Source organism: Pelmatolapia mariae, linkage group LG17 (assembly GCF_036321145.2).
Source record: "Pelmatolapia mariae isolate MD_Pm_ZW linkage group LG17, Pm_UMD_F_2, whole genome shotgun sequence".
NCBI lineage: Eukaryota > Metazoa > Chordata > Actinopteri > Cichliformes > Cichlidae > Pelmatolapia > Pelmatolapia mariae.
Window position 1 is genome coordinate 4,202,639 of NC_086242.1, and position 15,789 is coordinate 4,218,427.

General features: G+C 44.6%; 1 protein-coding gene across 10 annotated transcripts in view; it reads left to right on the top strand.

Annotated features, from left to right (window-relative positions):
* Positions 1 to 15,789, top strand: part of sox5 (SRY-box transcription factor 5) — a 284,308-nt gene that overhangs the window by 236,216 nt on the left and 32,303 nt on the right. For 6 of the 10 annotated variants that reach the window (XM_063500343.1, XM_063500340.1, XM_063500341.1 and 3 more), the window contains 4 exons: positions 881 to 967; positions 5,867 to 6,039; positions 7,306 to 7,374; positions 15,644 to 15,770. In XM_063500343.1, coding sequence (XP_063356413.1) covers positions 881 to 967; positions 5,867 to 6,039; positions 7,306 to 7,374; positions 15,644 to 15,770 — 456 coding nt within the window. The remainder of the gene's footprint in view (positions 1 to 880; positions 968 to 5,866; positions 6,040 to 7,305; positions 7,375 to 15,643; positions 15,771 to 15,789) is intronic. The other 4 variants (XM_063500342.1, XM_063500349.1, XM_063500345.1 and 1 more) reach the window with 3 other exon arrangements.

A 15,789-nucleotide genomic window follows, 5' to 3' on the forward strand; every position in this document is an offset into this window, starting at 1 on the left:
GATAGGGTTAATCTCCCTACTCAAAGTGTAAAACCTCTCTCCTTAGGAAGGCCTCCCATCCCAAGTGCAGATGGCTCCCAGTAAATAAAGTACTCTCTTTCTTTCTCCCTCTTTTGTCTGATCACTCCTCTCTCCTCCTCGTTCACGTCAATCACAGCCAACAGGGTGACTACTCTAGGTTCATGGCCATATATCTGTGTATGCGTTTGTTTTTTTCCGGTGCTTATATGTGCACACATCTTAGGATTGGATCTTTCCAAGTGTACACTCACCCGTGTGACATTTCCATTCCCCTCACTGTATGTGTACTTGTGTGCACAACTGTTACCATAGTTTGATTGTAATTAGTGAGTCTGCGAGTGTGTGTTTAGGTAGTGGTTTGTGCGTGTGTGTGTGTCTGTGTGTGCGTGCGCCTGTAAGGGTCTGTGTGGAGTGTGTGTTGAAAACAAAGCACTAGCTGATAATGTGTCCATTGTGGCGGGTGCATTAAGGCCCTCTTTGTCTCAGGGCCCACAGGGCTAATGATTCTCTAGCAGCAGGTGAGAGGGAAAAAAGCCTCTCTTTTTTCGTCTCTCTCTCTCTCCCCCCATCTCCTCCACTTGTCTCTCTCTTTATCTTGCGTTGCGCTCCCTCGCTCTCTCCCTTTTTCGCTCACTTGTTTTTGTTTTTCAGATTTCCTCTCTTTCGATTATCAGCTCCTCTCTTTCCGCCTTTCTCTCCCTCTCTCTCCTGCTGATGCGGCCATTAGGCTGAGCCGCTGCTGCCTTTATTACAGCAAATGGACTTTAAATGAGCTTTATTGTCATGTTGGCCAGCCATCTGAATCCCTCTCTCTCTCCCTCTCCCCTGCCCCCCCTGCCCCTCATCCTCCCCTAAACAGAGGCCCCCAGCATTGAGAGGCTGTTGTCAAAGGACTGGAAGGATAAACTTTTGGCCATGGGCTCAGGGCACGTTGGAGAAATTAAAGGTACGGTAAAACTAAATTATGCCAGAACTTAAAGACTTTAACCCTGTGAACTTGATTGAGGCACTGACGATGTCCATTGCGGGAGTAAAATACCTAGAGTTAGATTAAATATATGAGGCAGAAAGACCTAAAGCTTGGTAGGTATGACATCTAGTGATGGGGCCATATTGTAAAGACGACAGCTCAGGTTAAAGTTGACCTGAAATGAACTAATATGAACTGAATTCAGATGAAGTGATCCTAAATGAACTTGATCTGTCCTGAACTAAACCAGGACACCTGCTTCATCTTGTGCGTCTGATCAGCGCGTCAAAAAAAAAAAAAAGTTAATGGCGTCTCTGCTAGTCTCGCAGCTCGCTGTTAATTCACTGCTAATCGACCATTTTATCCACAACAACCCTCTTTAACACCCAAGAGCGACACAGGCGGAGTAGGACAGAGGGCAGCAGGGGATACAAAAAGGGAACAAGTGGAGCTGTGCTGTGAATATGCAGGAGCAAGAATCAACGAGAACGAAAGCGAGAGACGGGAAAAGATATAAGAGAGGCAGAAGAGACTGTGGCCATTATTCCCTGTAACTCCAGGGCAAAGCCGTCGTTCTCCTCCAGTAATTGAGCTTCATTAGGAAGCAAAGCAATATGTAATCAAAGAGCCTCGCGGAGCAGCGTGGCCATCGAGAGCAGGGCTCCATTGATCAAACCTCCTTTTCCCAGCTCCCTGCCGCGCTGACATTTCTGTGTAGGGGCGTCCCGCTTGGCGCACCACACACCAACAGCTGGGGAGCAATGTGTGTGCATGCAGCGGAAGCACACATATGCACGTTTGTGTCTGTTAAGCCGGTGTGTGTCTTACATAAGAATCTGTAAGAAAAGGTAGAGCTGCGGAGATACTAAAGTGGTTGCTTTAGTAGCGTCAGTGTGTAGGTGAGCGCACACATTGCTCTCACACTGTCAGTGCATCTCTTGACTTTTTTTTTTTTTTGCCCCCATCGAATTCCATCGAAGAGCATTTTGTGGGGAACAAAGTGAGCCACTGCCTCCTGCTCCGTTGGCTTTATTGAGAAGAAACATTGGTAAAAAGGCCCCATGCAGTTCACATAGTGATACACATACACACAATTATGGAACTCATAGTACTGGAATAAATCTCCCCACGGTGTTATGCTATTAACATCACTCCCCCACACTAAAAAGTGACAGCACAGATGAGAACAATTGCTTGAAATCTGGATAACATTTTTATTCATCATTACGTTTATACGAGGGGAAATGCTTAAACCCCATACCAGAGACTTTTAAAGCTGCGCCAATCACTTTTTTTTCTTTTTTTTTTTTTTGGGGGGGGGGGGGGGTATAATCTTTGTACAGCTGTTTGCTTTTTCTTTTTTACTTCTGCTTGAAATCTCTGCTAAATATTTATCTCTACACTGCACTCCTTTTTACAATAAAGTTGTGTGAATTTGATTAAAGCTTGGATACACAATGATGGAATTCAGCCGTACTGTACAGACACTGTAAAGTCCAGTTCCAAAGTGTGAAATGATCGCTTTGCTTGGCTGCTCAAAAGAAAGGAAAAGAAAAGCAACAAAAAGAAAATAAACTGGTGCCATTTATTAAATAGTAGCTTTGTACTTGAAGCCATTTTTCTGTGATTGGCTGACCCTCGCAAACACCAGGTAGTTTAGGCTTCTGGACTCTGAGATTAGATACCCGAGGTATCCTCTTCCTTTGGCTGAAGAATAGAAACACTGTCTGAAACACAGCTTCTGGAGGAGTATTAAACCTAAGCTTTTGGCTCATAAAGATTACTTATTCACTGACCTTGTTATCTTTATTGTCTTTACTCAGGTTTAATATGACCATCTAGGTACTTTAGGTTCATTCTGTACACCACCCATACGTAATGAGACAAAACCAGGTTTAAAGTCATTACGACAATTAAAAATTAAAAGTTTCCTCTCCCCCCATATTGTGTGGGGAGAGGATACTGGCTGAGAGAGAGCAAGAGAGTTGGAGGAGTTTCACTTGGTTCCACTGACCGGTCAGGAGAAGGTAATTGTTGATTGGTCTTCCTAAAACAAATTAGACAAACAGGATCAGGCAGGTACACACACAGCTAGCAGGAGCAACAGTGGTATTCCTAATACAATTAAAGTAATGTACTTACTGTGTGCATTTTAAACTCCTCATTTATCTTTAAATAAACAATAAATCCAATAGAATGGTCTGACTATAAGTAACTTTATTAGGGTAACCAATTCTTCTGTTTTTTATTACTACAAACTACCACAAAACACCCACCATGTTAAGTACCTTAATTTCTCACCTTAGTATTGACTTGATGATATCAACTAATTTGATTATTCAAAGAAATTAAGTTCTTGTGTCCAAGTAAATATACTTCTTTGCATATGTTCTGCATTCTCTTATTCTACTTCACATCTATAATCCATTTCCTCCTCTTCTTTCTCCCTCCCTCCTTAGCCATCTCATCCCCACTCCTCCTTACTTACCCAGGGGGAGTTATCAGTGCAGCCGGGGTCATTAATTAGCACCGAACACAGTGACAAGTATTACATTGTTACAAATTGGTTAATTACCCTGCGCACGAGTGTGTGCGTGTGTGAGAGAGAGAGAGAAAAGGGATAGAGTTGGTGTCGGTTCGGGGAGTTTGTAGGTAAGCTCAGGCTGCGGCAATCAGCCTAAGGAGAAATGTGTGTAAACCAATGGAGGAAACCAGTTATCGATCCACCTGCCTGCCTCGCAGCAGCTGAAGAAACAAGGCAACGCGAGCTGATTTATGGGGTGACCACAGAAATTCTCAAAGTGTGAATGGGAAGGAATGAGAAGCAAAAGACGGGGGCACCTCATGTCGGCGTTGGAGATTTTCGACATCTCGTCTCAGTTACTGAGCGTGTCGTTTTCCCCAGCGTTAGAGGGGAGCTGGAAACAGCTTGCAGAAAAAGAATGAGAACCGTCTTCCAGGCTCCTGGTTCTAGGAATGTCCGTTCACATCAGTGCGCACGCGCTCACTGTTTGGAACCAATTTTCTATATGTGTGGGTGTGTGTGCAGAGGGAGGCTAACCCTAACAAGAAAGCCCTACAATAAAAAGCCTCCTTTGATCCATCCTTTCACCTTTGCAACCCCCCTCTTAGCCTCTTTTTTTTTTCTTTTTTTTTCTCCCCTTCCTTCACACCCCTTCACCCCTCCGTTTGAACATGCCAACGTTTGTAACACAAGGCTCTTTCTTGTCTTGGTCAGCTTTGGCTATACACACACACACACACACACACACACACACACACACACACACACACACACACACACACACACACACATTCTGGCTCTACAAAGGTGAGTCTGTGAGTTAGGACAGCGGCGTGTTTATTTTTCCAGCGGCCAGTGCTCCCGACAGTTGCCTTTATTGTTCATTGTTGGCGGATGGATGGAGCGCGGGGGGAAGTGAGGGAGAAGGGGGGGGAAGGGGGTGTCGGTGGGTGCAGTGGGGGTGGCGGTGGGTGAGGCCGCAGCTACCAACAGGGGAAGACAAATGGATGGCTCTCACCTTCCTGAGCGGTCAAAGGCCAGGTCAGCAGCCATGGCCTGCGTCCCCCCCCCGACACAGATCTCGTCTTCTGGCTCCCCTCTTTCATCCCCTGCTGTGCTTCTCTTTCTTTTCTCCCCTGTTTCCTTCTCTTTCTCCCTCTTTTCTCGTCCTCATCTGGTTTGACTGGTGCAGGAATGTGGCCCTGTTAAAGGTAGCAGCTGAAGAACAATGGGGGATTGTGCTGTTCCACACTCTCACGCACACACACACACACACAACAAAGGCATGTAGGCAAACATCAATATATATGACCAGACATGGGCGCACACACACATACTGATTTTGCCTCTGTGTGCCTCTCTCTAACTACATCCTGTTGAATGATTTAGGCCTTGTGTGGAAGCGCACGCATGTGTGTGTATGTGTGTTTGTAACGGAGCTGGTATGTCAGGATCTAAGGAGTCAAAGGTCAGGCCATGCTAAATGTGAGCAGGAGGTTGGCTGACTGCAGGGTAAACACAGACCAGACACACTCTCCTTTTCTCTCTTTTCCTTCTCTTTTTCTCACAAGCACACTCATAGAAAAAAAAATACAACTCAATACTGCTACGGAGCACTTCCAAATTTATCCATATTTCAGCACCAATCGGATAAATATTGATTGTACTTTAAGTTTTAGTGAAGAATGTCAATTTGCAAACCTGGCTGAAGATTCGTTTTGTTTGGTAAACGTACGATTCTGGCTCAGACATTACATTTGCTTTGCCTCTTCTTCCCACCACATTTTGCCTGTTTACAAATACTTCCTCAGCCAGCTTTATTTTCTTTATTTCAATACGGCAATAAAGGCGGTGATGGATGTGGCTTGATTAATCACTGCTGGCCTTCTGTGCCCAGGAGAATGAGTCAACATCTGGTTTTACAACCCTGCTGCACACAAACGGCACTTTACCCATCTTCCTTTGACATGCCCCCTTCTACCATTCAAAGCCCCTAACCAGTCATATATTAAGTCAGCTAACAAGTCATGGATAGCTTTGCTCTGTTTTTTCTTTTTGGTTTCTCTGACCCTGACTTCAACCCCAATGATTCATGCCATCCTTTGAATTGCCATTTTAATTTACAAAAACTGGAAAAAACCGTAAACTACAGGGTTCCTTTTAATATTTGAGGTGCTCGGACTCATCCAGCTGTAATCAGCCTGTTTCTAATTTAACAAAGGAAATATCAAGTCTAAAAACTGGAAGTGGAATTTCAAAAAGCACGGGGTAACCTTAGCAGAGTACTGCTTATTTCATATCACCTTTGACCTCTGTTGCCCCCCCCCCCCCTCTTCACTCTTGCCCTTTAGGTACCCCAGACAGCCTGGCGGAGAAAGAGCGCCAACTCATGGGCATGATTGGCCAGTTGAGCAGCCTGAGGGAGCAGCTCTTGGCGGCCCATGAGGAGCAGAAGAAGCTGGCCGCCTCACAGATGGAGAAGCAGAGGCAGCAGATGGAGCTCGCCAAGCAGCAGCAGGATCAGGTATAGGAGCACGGTGCATGTGAAGGGCCTCATTTGGAAATGGTGTTTACTCCATGCCTATGCTGCAAAAAGAAAAAAATGTCCATACTAACAAGCCATTCAGCCTCCATTACTTGGTATATGGAGCACATTGTTTGATTGATCGCATTGCAAAATGTAAACTTCAAAGGTCAGTACTGTTTAAAATGCATCTTATAGGTCTACAAAAGAAGGTGGATTTGAAAAGCAACAAATCACAGGATTTTCTGTCCCCTGCACGCTCTTTCTTCCACACACACACACATCTCATGCAGCGTTCAAGCAGCCAGAGACATGCGCCTTTGGCAGCTTAAACACAAGGACATTACACAGGAATCAGCTGAGGGTATGTAGTGTTGGAGCGGATGTAGAAGAGACATACACGCACACACACTCCCAGCTCCCAGGCGAGAGTCTGCCAGGTATTTGCATAGAGAAGGGTTTCCCTTTTTTGCCATGCTTTTTTGCTCCTGGAAGGCTTGGTTTTATAAAGAGAAGGATGGGCCCGCCCACATACACACACACACACACACACACACACACACACACACACACACACACAGAAATACAGCTGTAAGGACAAATCACCTGTGACAAACACAATGCATTACAGTGCTCCTGGCTTCATCCTGCACCAGCGCACAGTGAATGACTCTGACATTATGAAGACTGTACTCTATGTGAATTCTTGTGTTTCTCCATTTCTTTTTAGGAGTTACTGGAGTTTCAGCTCAAAATTACTTATGTTTTCGCTGTAGCTGTTGTGTTTCATTGAAAGCATTGTTTTGAATGCAAAACAAAAGGTAAAGGTAAAGAAAGTGCCAAATTACCTTTCAAGAACAAAAGTATTTGTATTTTTGTCTGTTTTTTAGGATTGTAGAAGCCAAATTTCACATAATCGTGTAATTCTTTCCTAGTTAAATAAAAGACGCAGTCACAGAAGTGAAAACAAGGAGCTTTAAATTATCCTATGAGGCTAACTGTTAAAAATTGTGTGCTCATTATTTTCAGCTGCCATCAGTGTATCAAAAGCACTCAGTTGTCAGCATGTCAGTAAGTGGGTCGGTGTTGAGTCCATATGAAATGAGCTTTTTAATATTTCATACCAGGGCACTGACCCTCTGTCGTGCAACTGGGGCATCAGAGACCTGCAGATGTGTCGCATCTCCCACAGTCTCTGCACACACAAACGCACACGCATGCACTTTGTATGCAGTTCTAAAAGCGCATGGTGTGCTCTGTCCACAGATTGCCCGGCAACAGCAGCAGCTTCTACAGCAGCAACACAAAATCAACCTCCTGCAGCAACAAATCCAGGTGAGGCCAGCTTGTGTCTGCATGGCCATCCATATGATGTGCGCGCATGTTTGTGTATGTGCCCTTTGTGTGTCGGGTTTGTGTGAGCGTGTGAGTATGTCTGCGCGCGTGTCGGCATCACCCACAATAGCAATTTTGTGATTGTGATTGTTGCAGCTTTTCTATGCTCAGCCATCAGCATTTGAGGCCTGAATCAACGTTGACTTATAATGGTGACATACACAACCTGTGTAATCACTTAAAAATAGGTCGGTCTGCTTGGAAAAATCAAAAGTACTCTGTTGGCAGTATGTGTGGTTTAAGTGATTATTATATAAATCCAACTTGCTTGTCACACTGTCGGTGAAGTCCACTTTTCTGATGTTTATTCCATTGTGTCTGAGAGTGACTGTTAAAGGAATACTGTAATGCACCGGCTGATCAACCTAGGGAATGGTACCAAGAGTGAAAGAGAGACTCAGACAAGTAAAACCTTATTTTCTGATTATTTCAAGGCTGTTACGTTCTAAAGTACAAATAAACACACCCACCTCGGCACAGCTCTGCAGGAAAGTTCCACATTGTTGACTTTTGTACGACTGCAAACCCATACTGTCCAATATGGCATCCTTGCTCTTTTTGTGCGTAGCTAAGCCCCTACCTGATTAACCTGGTTGCTACGACTCACACTTTTTCCCCCTTTTGAACAGAGGTTGATGCCAGAAACACTCTTAACACTGCAAAATACTACTACTACTACTAATAATAATAATAATAAAATGAGAAACCTCACACTCTCATACTGCAGGCCAAGTAGTACCCTGTGTTAAAAAAAATAAACATTTCAGTTGTAGATGTGATTAAAATTGCGTGATGTTTTTGAGTTGGGTGGTTGTTGTATGAGATACTTGTTTATGTTCTCGCTTCAAAGGAGATTTGTAAGGGACTTTCTTCACCACAGAATCCTACGAAATGCAAAATCAATAGGCCTTTATTTAGTAATGGCCAAATCTTATCATGTGGTGTGTAAAAGTGAATGTTAAATAGCCAGTAAAGTCAAATAAAACTGCAAAGTAATTCAAATTAAAAGTCCCTTTGAATGTGAGCCTGGTCCTCGGCTTGAGAAAATGGGTGGGTTTATATATGTAACACTTAAAAATGGAAGTATTGTACTTTTGGGTCCATACACTGGAGCCTCTATTTTGGTCCAGGTGGCTTGGAACGAATAGCCCAGCCCTTTGTAAAGGCAGATGACACTGAATTTTAAGCTGAGAAAGCTGGGCTTTGTATCATAAAGAGACACCCTGTCCAAGAAAGCGCACACACACACACACACACACACACACACATACACACACACACACACTCCCTTTCCCCTGAGAGTTTAGCCATACACGGTTTGTGTGATAAGAAACCTTGTGATAGCATGTGTGTAGGACGTGTGTCTGTGTGTGTCCACGATACTGTGTAAAGCAGCTGTGTTTATTTGCTTTATGCGAATTAAATTCTTAATTGTCCGTGTTTTGTCTCTCTGACAAAAAAGCGAGCACATGTTTGCGTCTGAGGAGTTCTCTGTGCCTTCTCCATGCGTTCGTTTCTTAACCCATGCGCTTGTGTGTGTGTGCGCGCGCGCACTACAGCTGTGTGTGTGAAGCCATAAACACGTCCGCTCATGATTCACTCCCTCACGACCCCGCCGAGACAAAGCTCTCTTTTCCCATGACTTTGCAACCTTTTCCCAAACAAGCGTCTCTCCATTGAACGGGCCCAACAATAGTTTCTCACAAGCAGGGGCAGCTGTAGGCAGCCTCGTTAAGAGAGACACACAATCAACAGGCGCTCATCACAGGAGCTCAAAACACTTAGACATCCACATATATGTTGCGCACAACAAAGTATGCGAATACACAGACAAACATCCAAAATATACGCCTTCCCTTGCCCGTTCACACATATCACAAGCAGTCGCGGAGAGTGCTGCACACTCGCTCGATGATCAAACACACACTCATCATCAAAGACTTGGTTGAGAAATACACTGCTTAATCATTCATGAAGAGATTGTCCACACAATCCCACAATACAATGGCCTGCCAGAGAGAGGGCACCAGGTTCAGTGCGTTGGGGTGTGTATGTACGTGTATGTGTGTTTTGTGTCTGTATGATAAGCCCCTTGTGATTGCATTTCCCCCTAACAAGGCTGAGTTCAGCTGTCCCTTCGTGTGTGTGTGTGTTTGTGTGTCTGCGTCCTTGGCTTTGTTAGACTTGAACCCCCAAAGGCCTGTGAAGAATGCTTTCAACCGTCCACTTGGAAGAGGTGATGAAATGAAACGAATAATCAAGCTCATGAAAAAGAGAGGAGAGTGACACACATCCTTCATGAAAAGAGGACAAATTATTTATTGTCCTTGTGTCTGCTTTCTTTTCTCTTTTTTTCCCTCTCAGGCTAGTGATATGCGTGTTAGCTTTCGCTATTTAGGCCAGCAGCACTCGCCGAATGCGGTGTAAGAAAGTTCATTTGCACAGACGGGCATAACAGCAGCAGAGGCTAATGGCATACAGTACGAGCAGCACACGCACATGTGCACCTTCATTGTGTAGACGCTCATTAGTCTTCACAAGTCGGTGATTGGCTGTCTTCTCACTCTAATTGATTCTACCTGAAATGATCCATGATTTAGCATCACTTACAATCCATTAATTTTAATCATCCACTACATACACACACACTCTCCCTCACATTCACATTGTTTTACTTTTGAGTGAGCTTTCATACGCTGCCCTAATCCTCAATCTTCCCTGGATTTAACCCTTACTTTTATTGTGATTAACCGTCTAAACCTAACCTTTAATTGAAGTCCTGACCGTACGTTATCTCTAACTTTGCCATAATCCTACACCAAAACCCCAAACATGACGAAACCTTTCCCTTGGTTAAGCAGAGACCTTGAAAAACACCCTTTATGTTATAAAACTTTGTGTTCATTCCAAGGGTTCAGTCTAACTTGTCCACACAGAAATTCCAAAACAGGAACATGTGTGAACATAAGGACGTACAAGACACACAAAAACACACGCACACACACTTTCCTACCCCCTGCTAGGGGCCTTCTTGTTAAGCTTGAAGGGGTGAGCACATTTTCTCAAACTTCCCTTTACTTTCCTTCTCGTCTCGTCTCATTCTAATTAAACGTCTTGTCTCCGAGGCTCCCCCCGGTGTTTGCCGGGGACGACTGTTGCTGCCGTGCGAGGAAGCGCGACAGGGATGAAAGCAGCTCACCTGCCGTGAGGCTCAGGGCTTACCTTGAGAACACGCACACATTTTTATAGAATTGCCAGACACAAATGCACAATATATATTGAAACAGAGGGATGAGAGAACACAAGTGTGGCCTGCCTAATGAATCAAAACTCACTCATGCAAAGCACTCGCACACACACACTTTCAACTGTGTCTGCTCCTGTTGCGCTGCCCCTGTGTGCTGTCTTTAATCTCATCAAGAATCACTACTGCTATAGGTCAAAGGCAGCAGAGCAGAGAGAGAGAAAGGAGAAAAAAAAATCAGAAAATGAGTAAAGCCACCTGATGCTTTGACTGGTTTAAGAGAGCCCAGAATTGGTGGCGACAGCAGCTAACAAGGTCTCTATTAAGGCCATCCTACACTTGTAACTCAATCTCACATACACAAAACTAAGTGTAATACCTGATGCAATCACAAGCACAAACTCCTGTCTCTATCTGTGTTTTTCATTGTTGGGAAGAGGCAGACAAAAACATTGAAAAACATGCTTTTTATTGATTTCCACGCACACGGTGCAGACCATGAACGTAACACAGGAGCACCTCTGTAGTCTTTGCATAGGAGCAGCTAACCCAATTGGCTGTGTAATTATTTAATCACCCCCATTACACCGCAGCCAGTGTAATTTGTGTTTTCCTTACACACTATGTGTCAGCATGCACACACACGTATGCACTAATAAACTGGACTGCAACCAAACAGCCTTTCCCACTGAGGCCCACCCTCTCTCTCTCTCTCACACACACACACACGCTTTCTCAGGCACAGATATACCTGTGTGTGCATCCTGCAGTGGCACTGCCACCTGAACCATGCCCCTACATTCACAGCACACTGGCCTAATAGCCCACTGTCCATAGAAAGTTAATGGACTAATATTAAAAGCCAGCTCCCTCTCTCTCTCTCGGTCTCTCTCTCTCTCTCCAAATTAATTATTGGTTCTATCGCTCGCACATCCCCTCTTCAGCAATAGGTCATACAGGTCTTGCATTAATTGCCGGAGCATATGGTCGCCAACAGATTTTAGCTGTGGGACTCGCACTTTAGCGGGGGCTATTTTTTCGCGCGCTCAGATGCGAGCCATATTGTGCGGCGCTGGCAGCTATTGTTCGGCGCATTAACTTCATAGAGCTAATTACTCCCCAATAATAACTTTACCTTGGAGTTTTTAGCGCAGCGCGTGCCAACCAACCTGTTTCGCACCCCATATGTTAATTAGCGGCCACATCTTCATTATGCCGCAGCGGCGCTTTAAGTTCAAGCTGTGCCGCCTGGCGCGTGGTGAACGCAGCCTCGACTCGCTGCCAATTATCCAACTCTTGCTCCCCTCTCCGTCTCTCTTCCTCTCACTCGTTCTCCCTCTCTTGTTCATTCTGTTCTCTCTATCTGCTGTTTATTTCCTGAGAAGTTGTCTCGCCAGGGTGAATTGTCAACTTCTCTCTCTCTTTCCGTCCCCTTTGCCCCTGTGAAATTTCTCGAGAAAAAGTTTCACACTTGTTCTTAATATATGTGATTTTTTTTCCCTTTTTCTTCTTCTGCTTAGAGTAATTTTTTTCTTTGTTTTGCATTTAGCTTTCACTGATTAGAGGCATTTTTCAGATCCAGTTTCGTTTCAGGTTTCTGTTTTGGGCGTGGAGGTGGGGTTTGCAGATGAAAGCGGCAGCGCCTCTTATTCTCCACGTCAGCAGTAGCAGTGTGAAGATTTGTGTGTGTGTATTGTAGGTTTTCATGTTTGCTTTGGGCCTGATGTGAAAGAGAAGCTGAGGAGCGCATTATTCCCAAAGCTCCTGCTGTTTAAGATGTGCCTTTTCCTTTATGTGAGATCTGGAGATTGTCTGATAGATCCAGCCTTGCTCTCCCTTTCTCCTACCCTTACTTTCTCCCGCTTTTCCTTTTCCTTCTGTCAGCTCATCTTTGTCTCTGATTTTTATAGCACTCTCCCTCCCTCTTCTTCTTGTTGGTTTCAAAGTTTACGGTGTGATCACAAGGCAGAGCTCATGAGTTGCTTTAAGGCATTATTGTATATTCAATATTAAATGGAAAAGAAAGCTCCTACAGTATCAGAGTGATTGATCCTCTGTATTATGTGATAGCCACTCCACAAACAAACACACTCTCAGTTTTTGAGTCCCTCGCTCAACTTGCTGCGACCCATGTTTCCTGCTTTGTGTGGCTTATGAAAGTCGATAAGTGCGAGTGTCAGTGAGCACGTTAGGCTATTGCTGCTACTGATCAGCTCAGCAGCTGTTACACTAACTCAGCTACTATGAGAGCAACCTATGTATGGGAATTGTTCTCCATAAACCATTCCCCATCTCACTCTTGTCTCTGTTTCTCATCCCTTTGTTCTTCTTCCTCCTGATCTTCTTATCCCATTGTGGTGACTCATACTGTACATAATGCGCAACAGTTCTGTAGGCTGATTAATGTCTGCCTATTGTATGCAGGCATATTGTTCTGAGATCTAGAAAAGGAGGGGATGATATAGAGGAGAAGGTAGCTTTTCTGTGGCGTTTTCATTGGCAAAGAAAGAAGCAAAGTCATGTGCAGACACTGAGTCACACAATATAGATATACTAGTGTGTGTATGTACAGTATATATGTGCTACATCTGCCTCAAACTTATCTTACTCTGCTCCTCTGCTCCCCTTCCCTCTCCTCCCTCCGGTATATTACAGCATTTCTAGCCAGCTCTACTCCAGCATATGTCCAATTAGGCCTGAAAGGCAAAGCAGAACTGTTCTGTCTGTGATTTGTCCCCGCAGGGGTCCTGTCCGAGCGTCGCTCTGGAACGCCTCCCCCTTCTGATCGTGCGTCGCAGGCGGCACGACGGTTTATGGTTAACCAAAATGGTGGAGTAATTATTGTTTTTGGTGTAAGGGGGGAACAGGAGCCGCTTGAAGAGAGCGCTGCGCTGTGATAGTTTGATTACAGTGCTGCTGGCTGCCGCGTGCCGACACACACAGGAGCGGGAGGAGGGGGATGAGGAGGAGACACAGAAACACACGCAGAGGAATTTACAGTACACTGTAAAATCGCTGTTGATACTGAGCGACAGCCACTCTCTCTCTCTTTTTTTTCTATTTACCTGTCTCAAACACTAACCACTTAAAGGGCTCACATTGCTGAGACATTACCCGATTGTACCGTGGCACCACCACCATTCTTTATGATTGTGCAGCCATTTCCTTCATTCCAGATCAATTTTCCACATCAGTCAGCTTTTACTCACCCATTATCCTATTCAGCCATTACCTTCTCTGGTCTCCTGGCAAAATAAGAGTGACAGAAGAAGAGGAAGAGAGATTAGTTGCAAAGAGGGAGCAAAGTGCTTTGCAACCAGACATGTGCAGGTCATGGGCCTTAAGACATTATCAAGGATTTGATTTAAGCGGGGAAGCCTCACAGTTTAACACGGAAACTTCAGGATGCCCATCTTTCCTTTGCTTTTTTTCTTTTAAATTGAACATAGCATTAGTTTCGGCAGGTTTCACAGTCAGCCTGAGGCAGCAGCCCTGGCAGATCAGCTGTTCTCATTGACAGTCACATCAGCTGATGGCTCAGCTAATAGCTTTCTGTGCATCGTATTTGCATATTTGAAAGCTGCATATCATCAGCCTGGTTGCTGTGGCCTCTGCAAGCCGCTGTGGAACCCAACTTCACCTCCTTTCATCCCTTTTTAAACTCAGTCAGTGTCACATCTGTTACGTCACTGATGCCTATTCTGTTCTGAGCTACTCCTGAATTTAGTCTTTCCACGAATGCACAGGGAGGTCCCGGAACAGAGGCATACTGCCAAATACAAATTACTGCAGATGGAAAAAATAATCTTCCTTTTGACTGTAGTGGTCCTGACAGAAATCTGTTTATACTGTAAAACAGAAAAAGACATCATTAAAGGTATAGTTAAATTGACAGAAGTGGTGAAATTGTTAATTAAATATATTACACTTCCAAGACCTGCTTCTTGTACTTCTAATTTTATTTGAGTACAGTGTGGGCGCAGCATTGTTGTAATCTTGCCATTTAATATTCAAAAAACTGGTGCCCAATGAAAAAAGACAAACTGTATGCTTCTCGTTACTGAATAAAAACAACAAAGAGGGCAAGATGTGTCCTAGGGCTGGCTCAGAGGATTACGCAAGGATTGTCGCATTATTTTTTTAAATTCTGACTTTTTTAGAACAATTTCACCGTCTTTGCTTTGGGATCCTTTGCTGTCTTCATCTCGCGTTACACCTTAGCTATAGGTAGAAACTCTCCATTATTTCCTTCCTTCTCCCACCTTTTTCCACTCTCCCTGTCTTCCTCGCCTTATCTTCTCCTATCTTTCCTCTCAAACTGTCAGTCAGTCCATCACGCGCAAGTCTTTGTGTGTTGTTTTTGGCAGAACGCTGTTTAGTGCAACCATCTGTCTCCTACTTCTCTCTCTCCTTCTCTCTCTCTCCTGTCATCCCTGCCAAAGTCACCCATCGGAGGAGCTTCTTTTTCTTTTTTTTCTCCCTTCGTCTCCTTTTAAAATCCTGGAAACCTTATGAAGTCGTATGGCTCTCTGCCGACAAGCGCGCACACAGCGTTGTGTCTCTGTGTTTGTATGTAAGTGTGTGTTTTGGTTGGTGGGAGGTTTGATGCAGGGAGAAGGGAAGAGAGCACTGTCTTCCAAATAAAACGAAAAGGCCAGCTGTTGTTAGAGTTTAGTGAACTGTCCTCGTGACGTGGCTTTTTGTGTTTGAAATGACATGATGCTCTCTTTACAGCCATGTGTTCCGCATTGATTACATGCATACAGTGTATCTATATGAATGCATTTGATTGTGTTACTGTGCAAACACACCTTTATTTTCAGCATTGTTCATATCGCTCCCAGCGCATGCACACATGAAGAGCTGTACAAATGGACAGGTTGTAATGTTTATGCCTTCTCATTTTCCTTTTTTTCCCCCCTTTTCCGACTTCCTCCCCCCTTGTTCTTCCCCCTCCTTCATCAGCAGGTCCAGGGCCAACTCCCTCCACTGATGATTCCTGTCTTTCCCCCAGACCAGCGAACTCTTGCGGCAGCTGCGGCCCAGCAGGGCTTCCTAATGCCCCCTGGCTTCAACTACAAGCCTGGCTGCAGTGAGTGGCATCCGTGCAC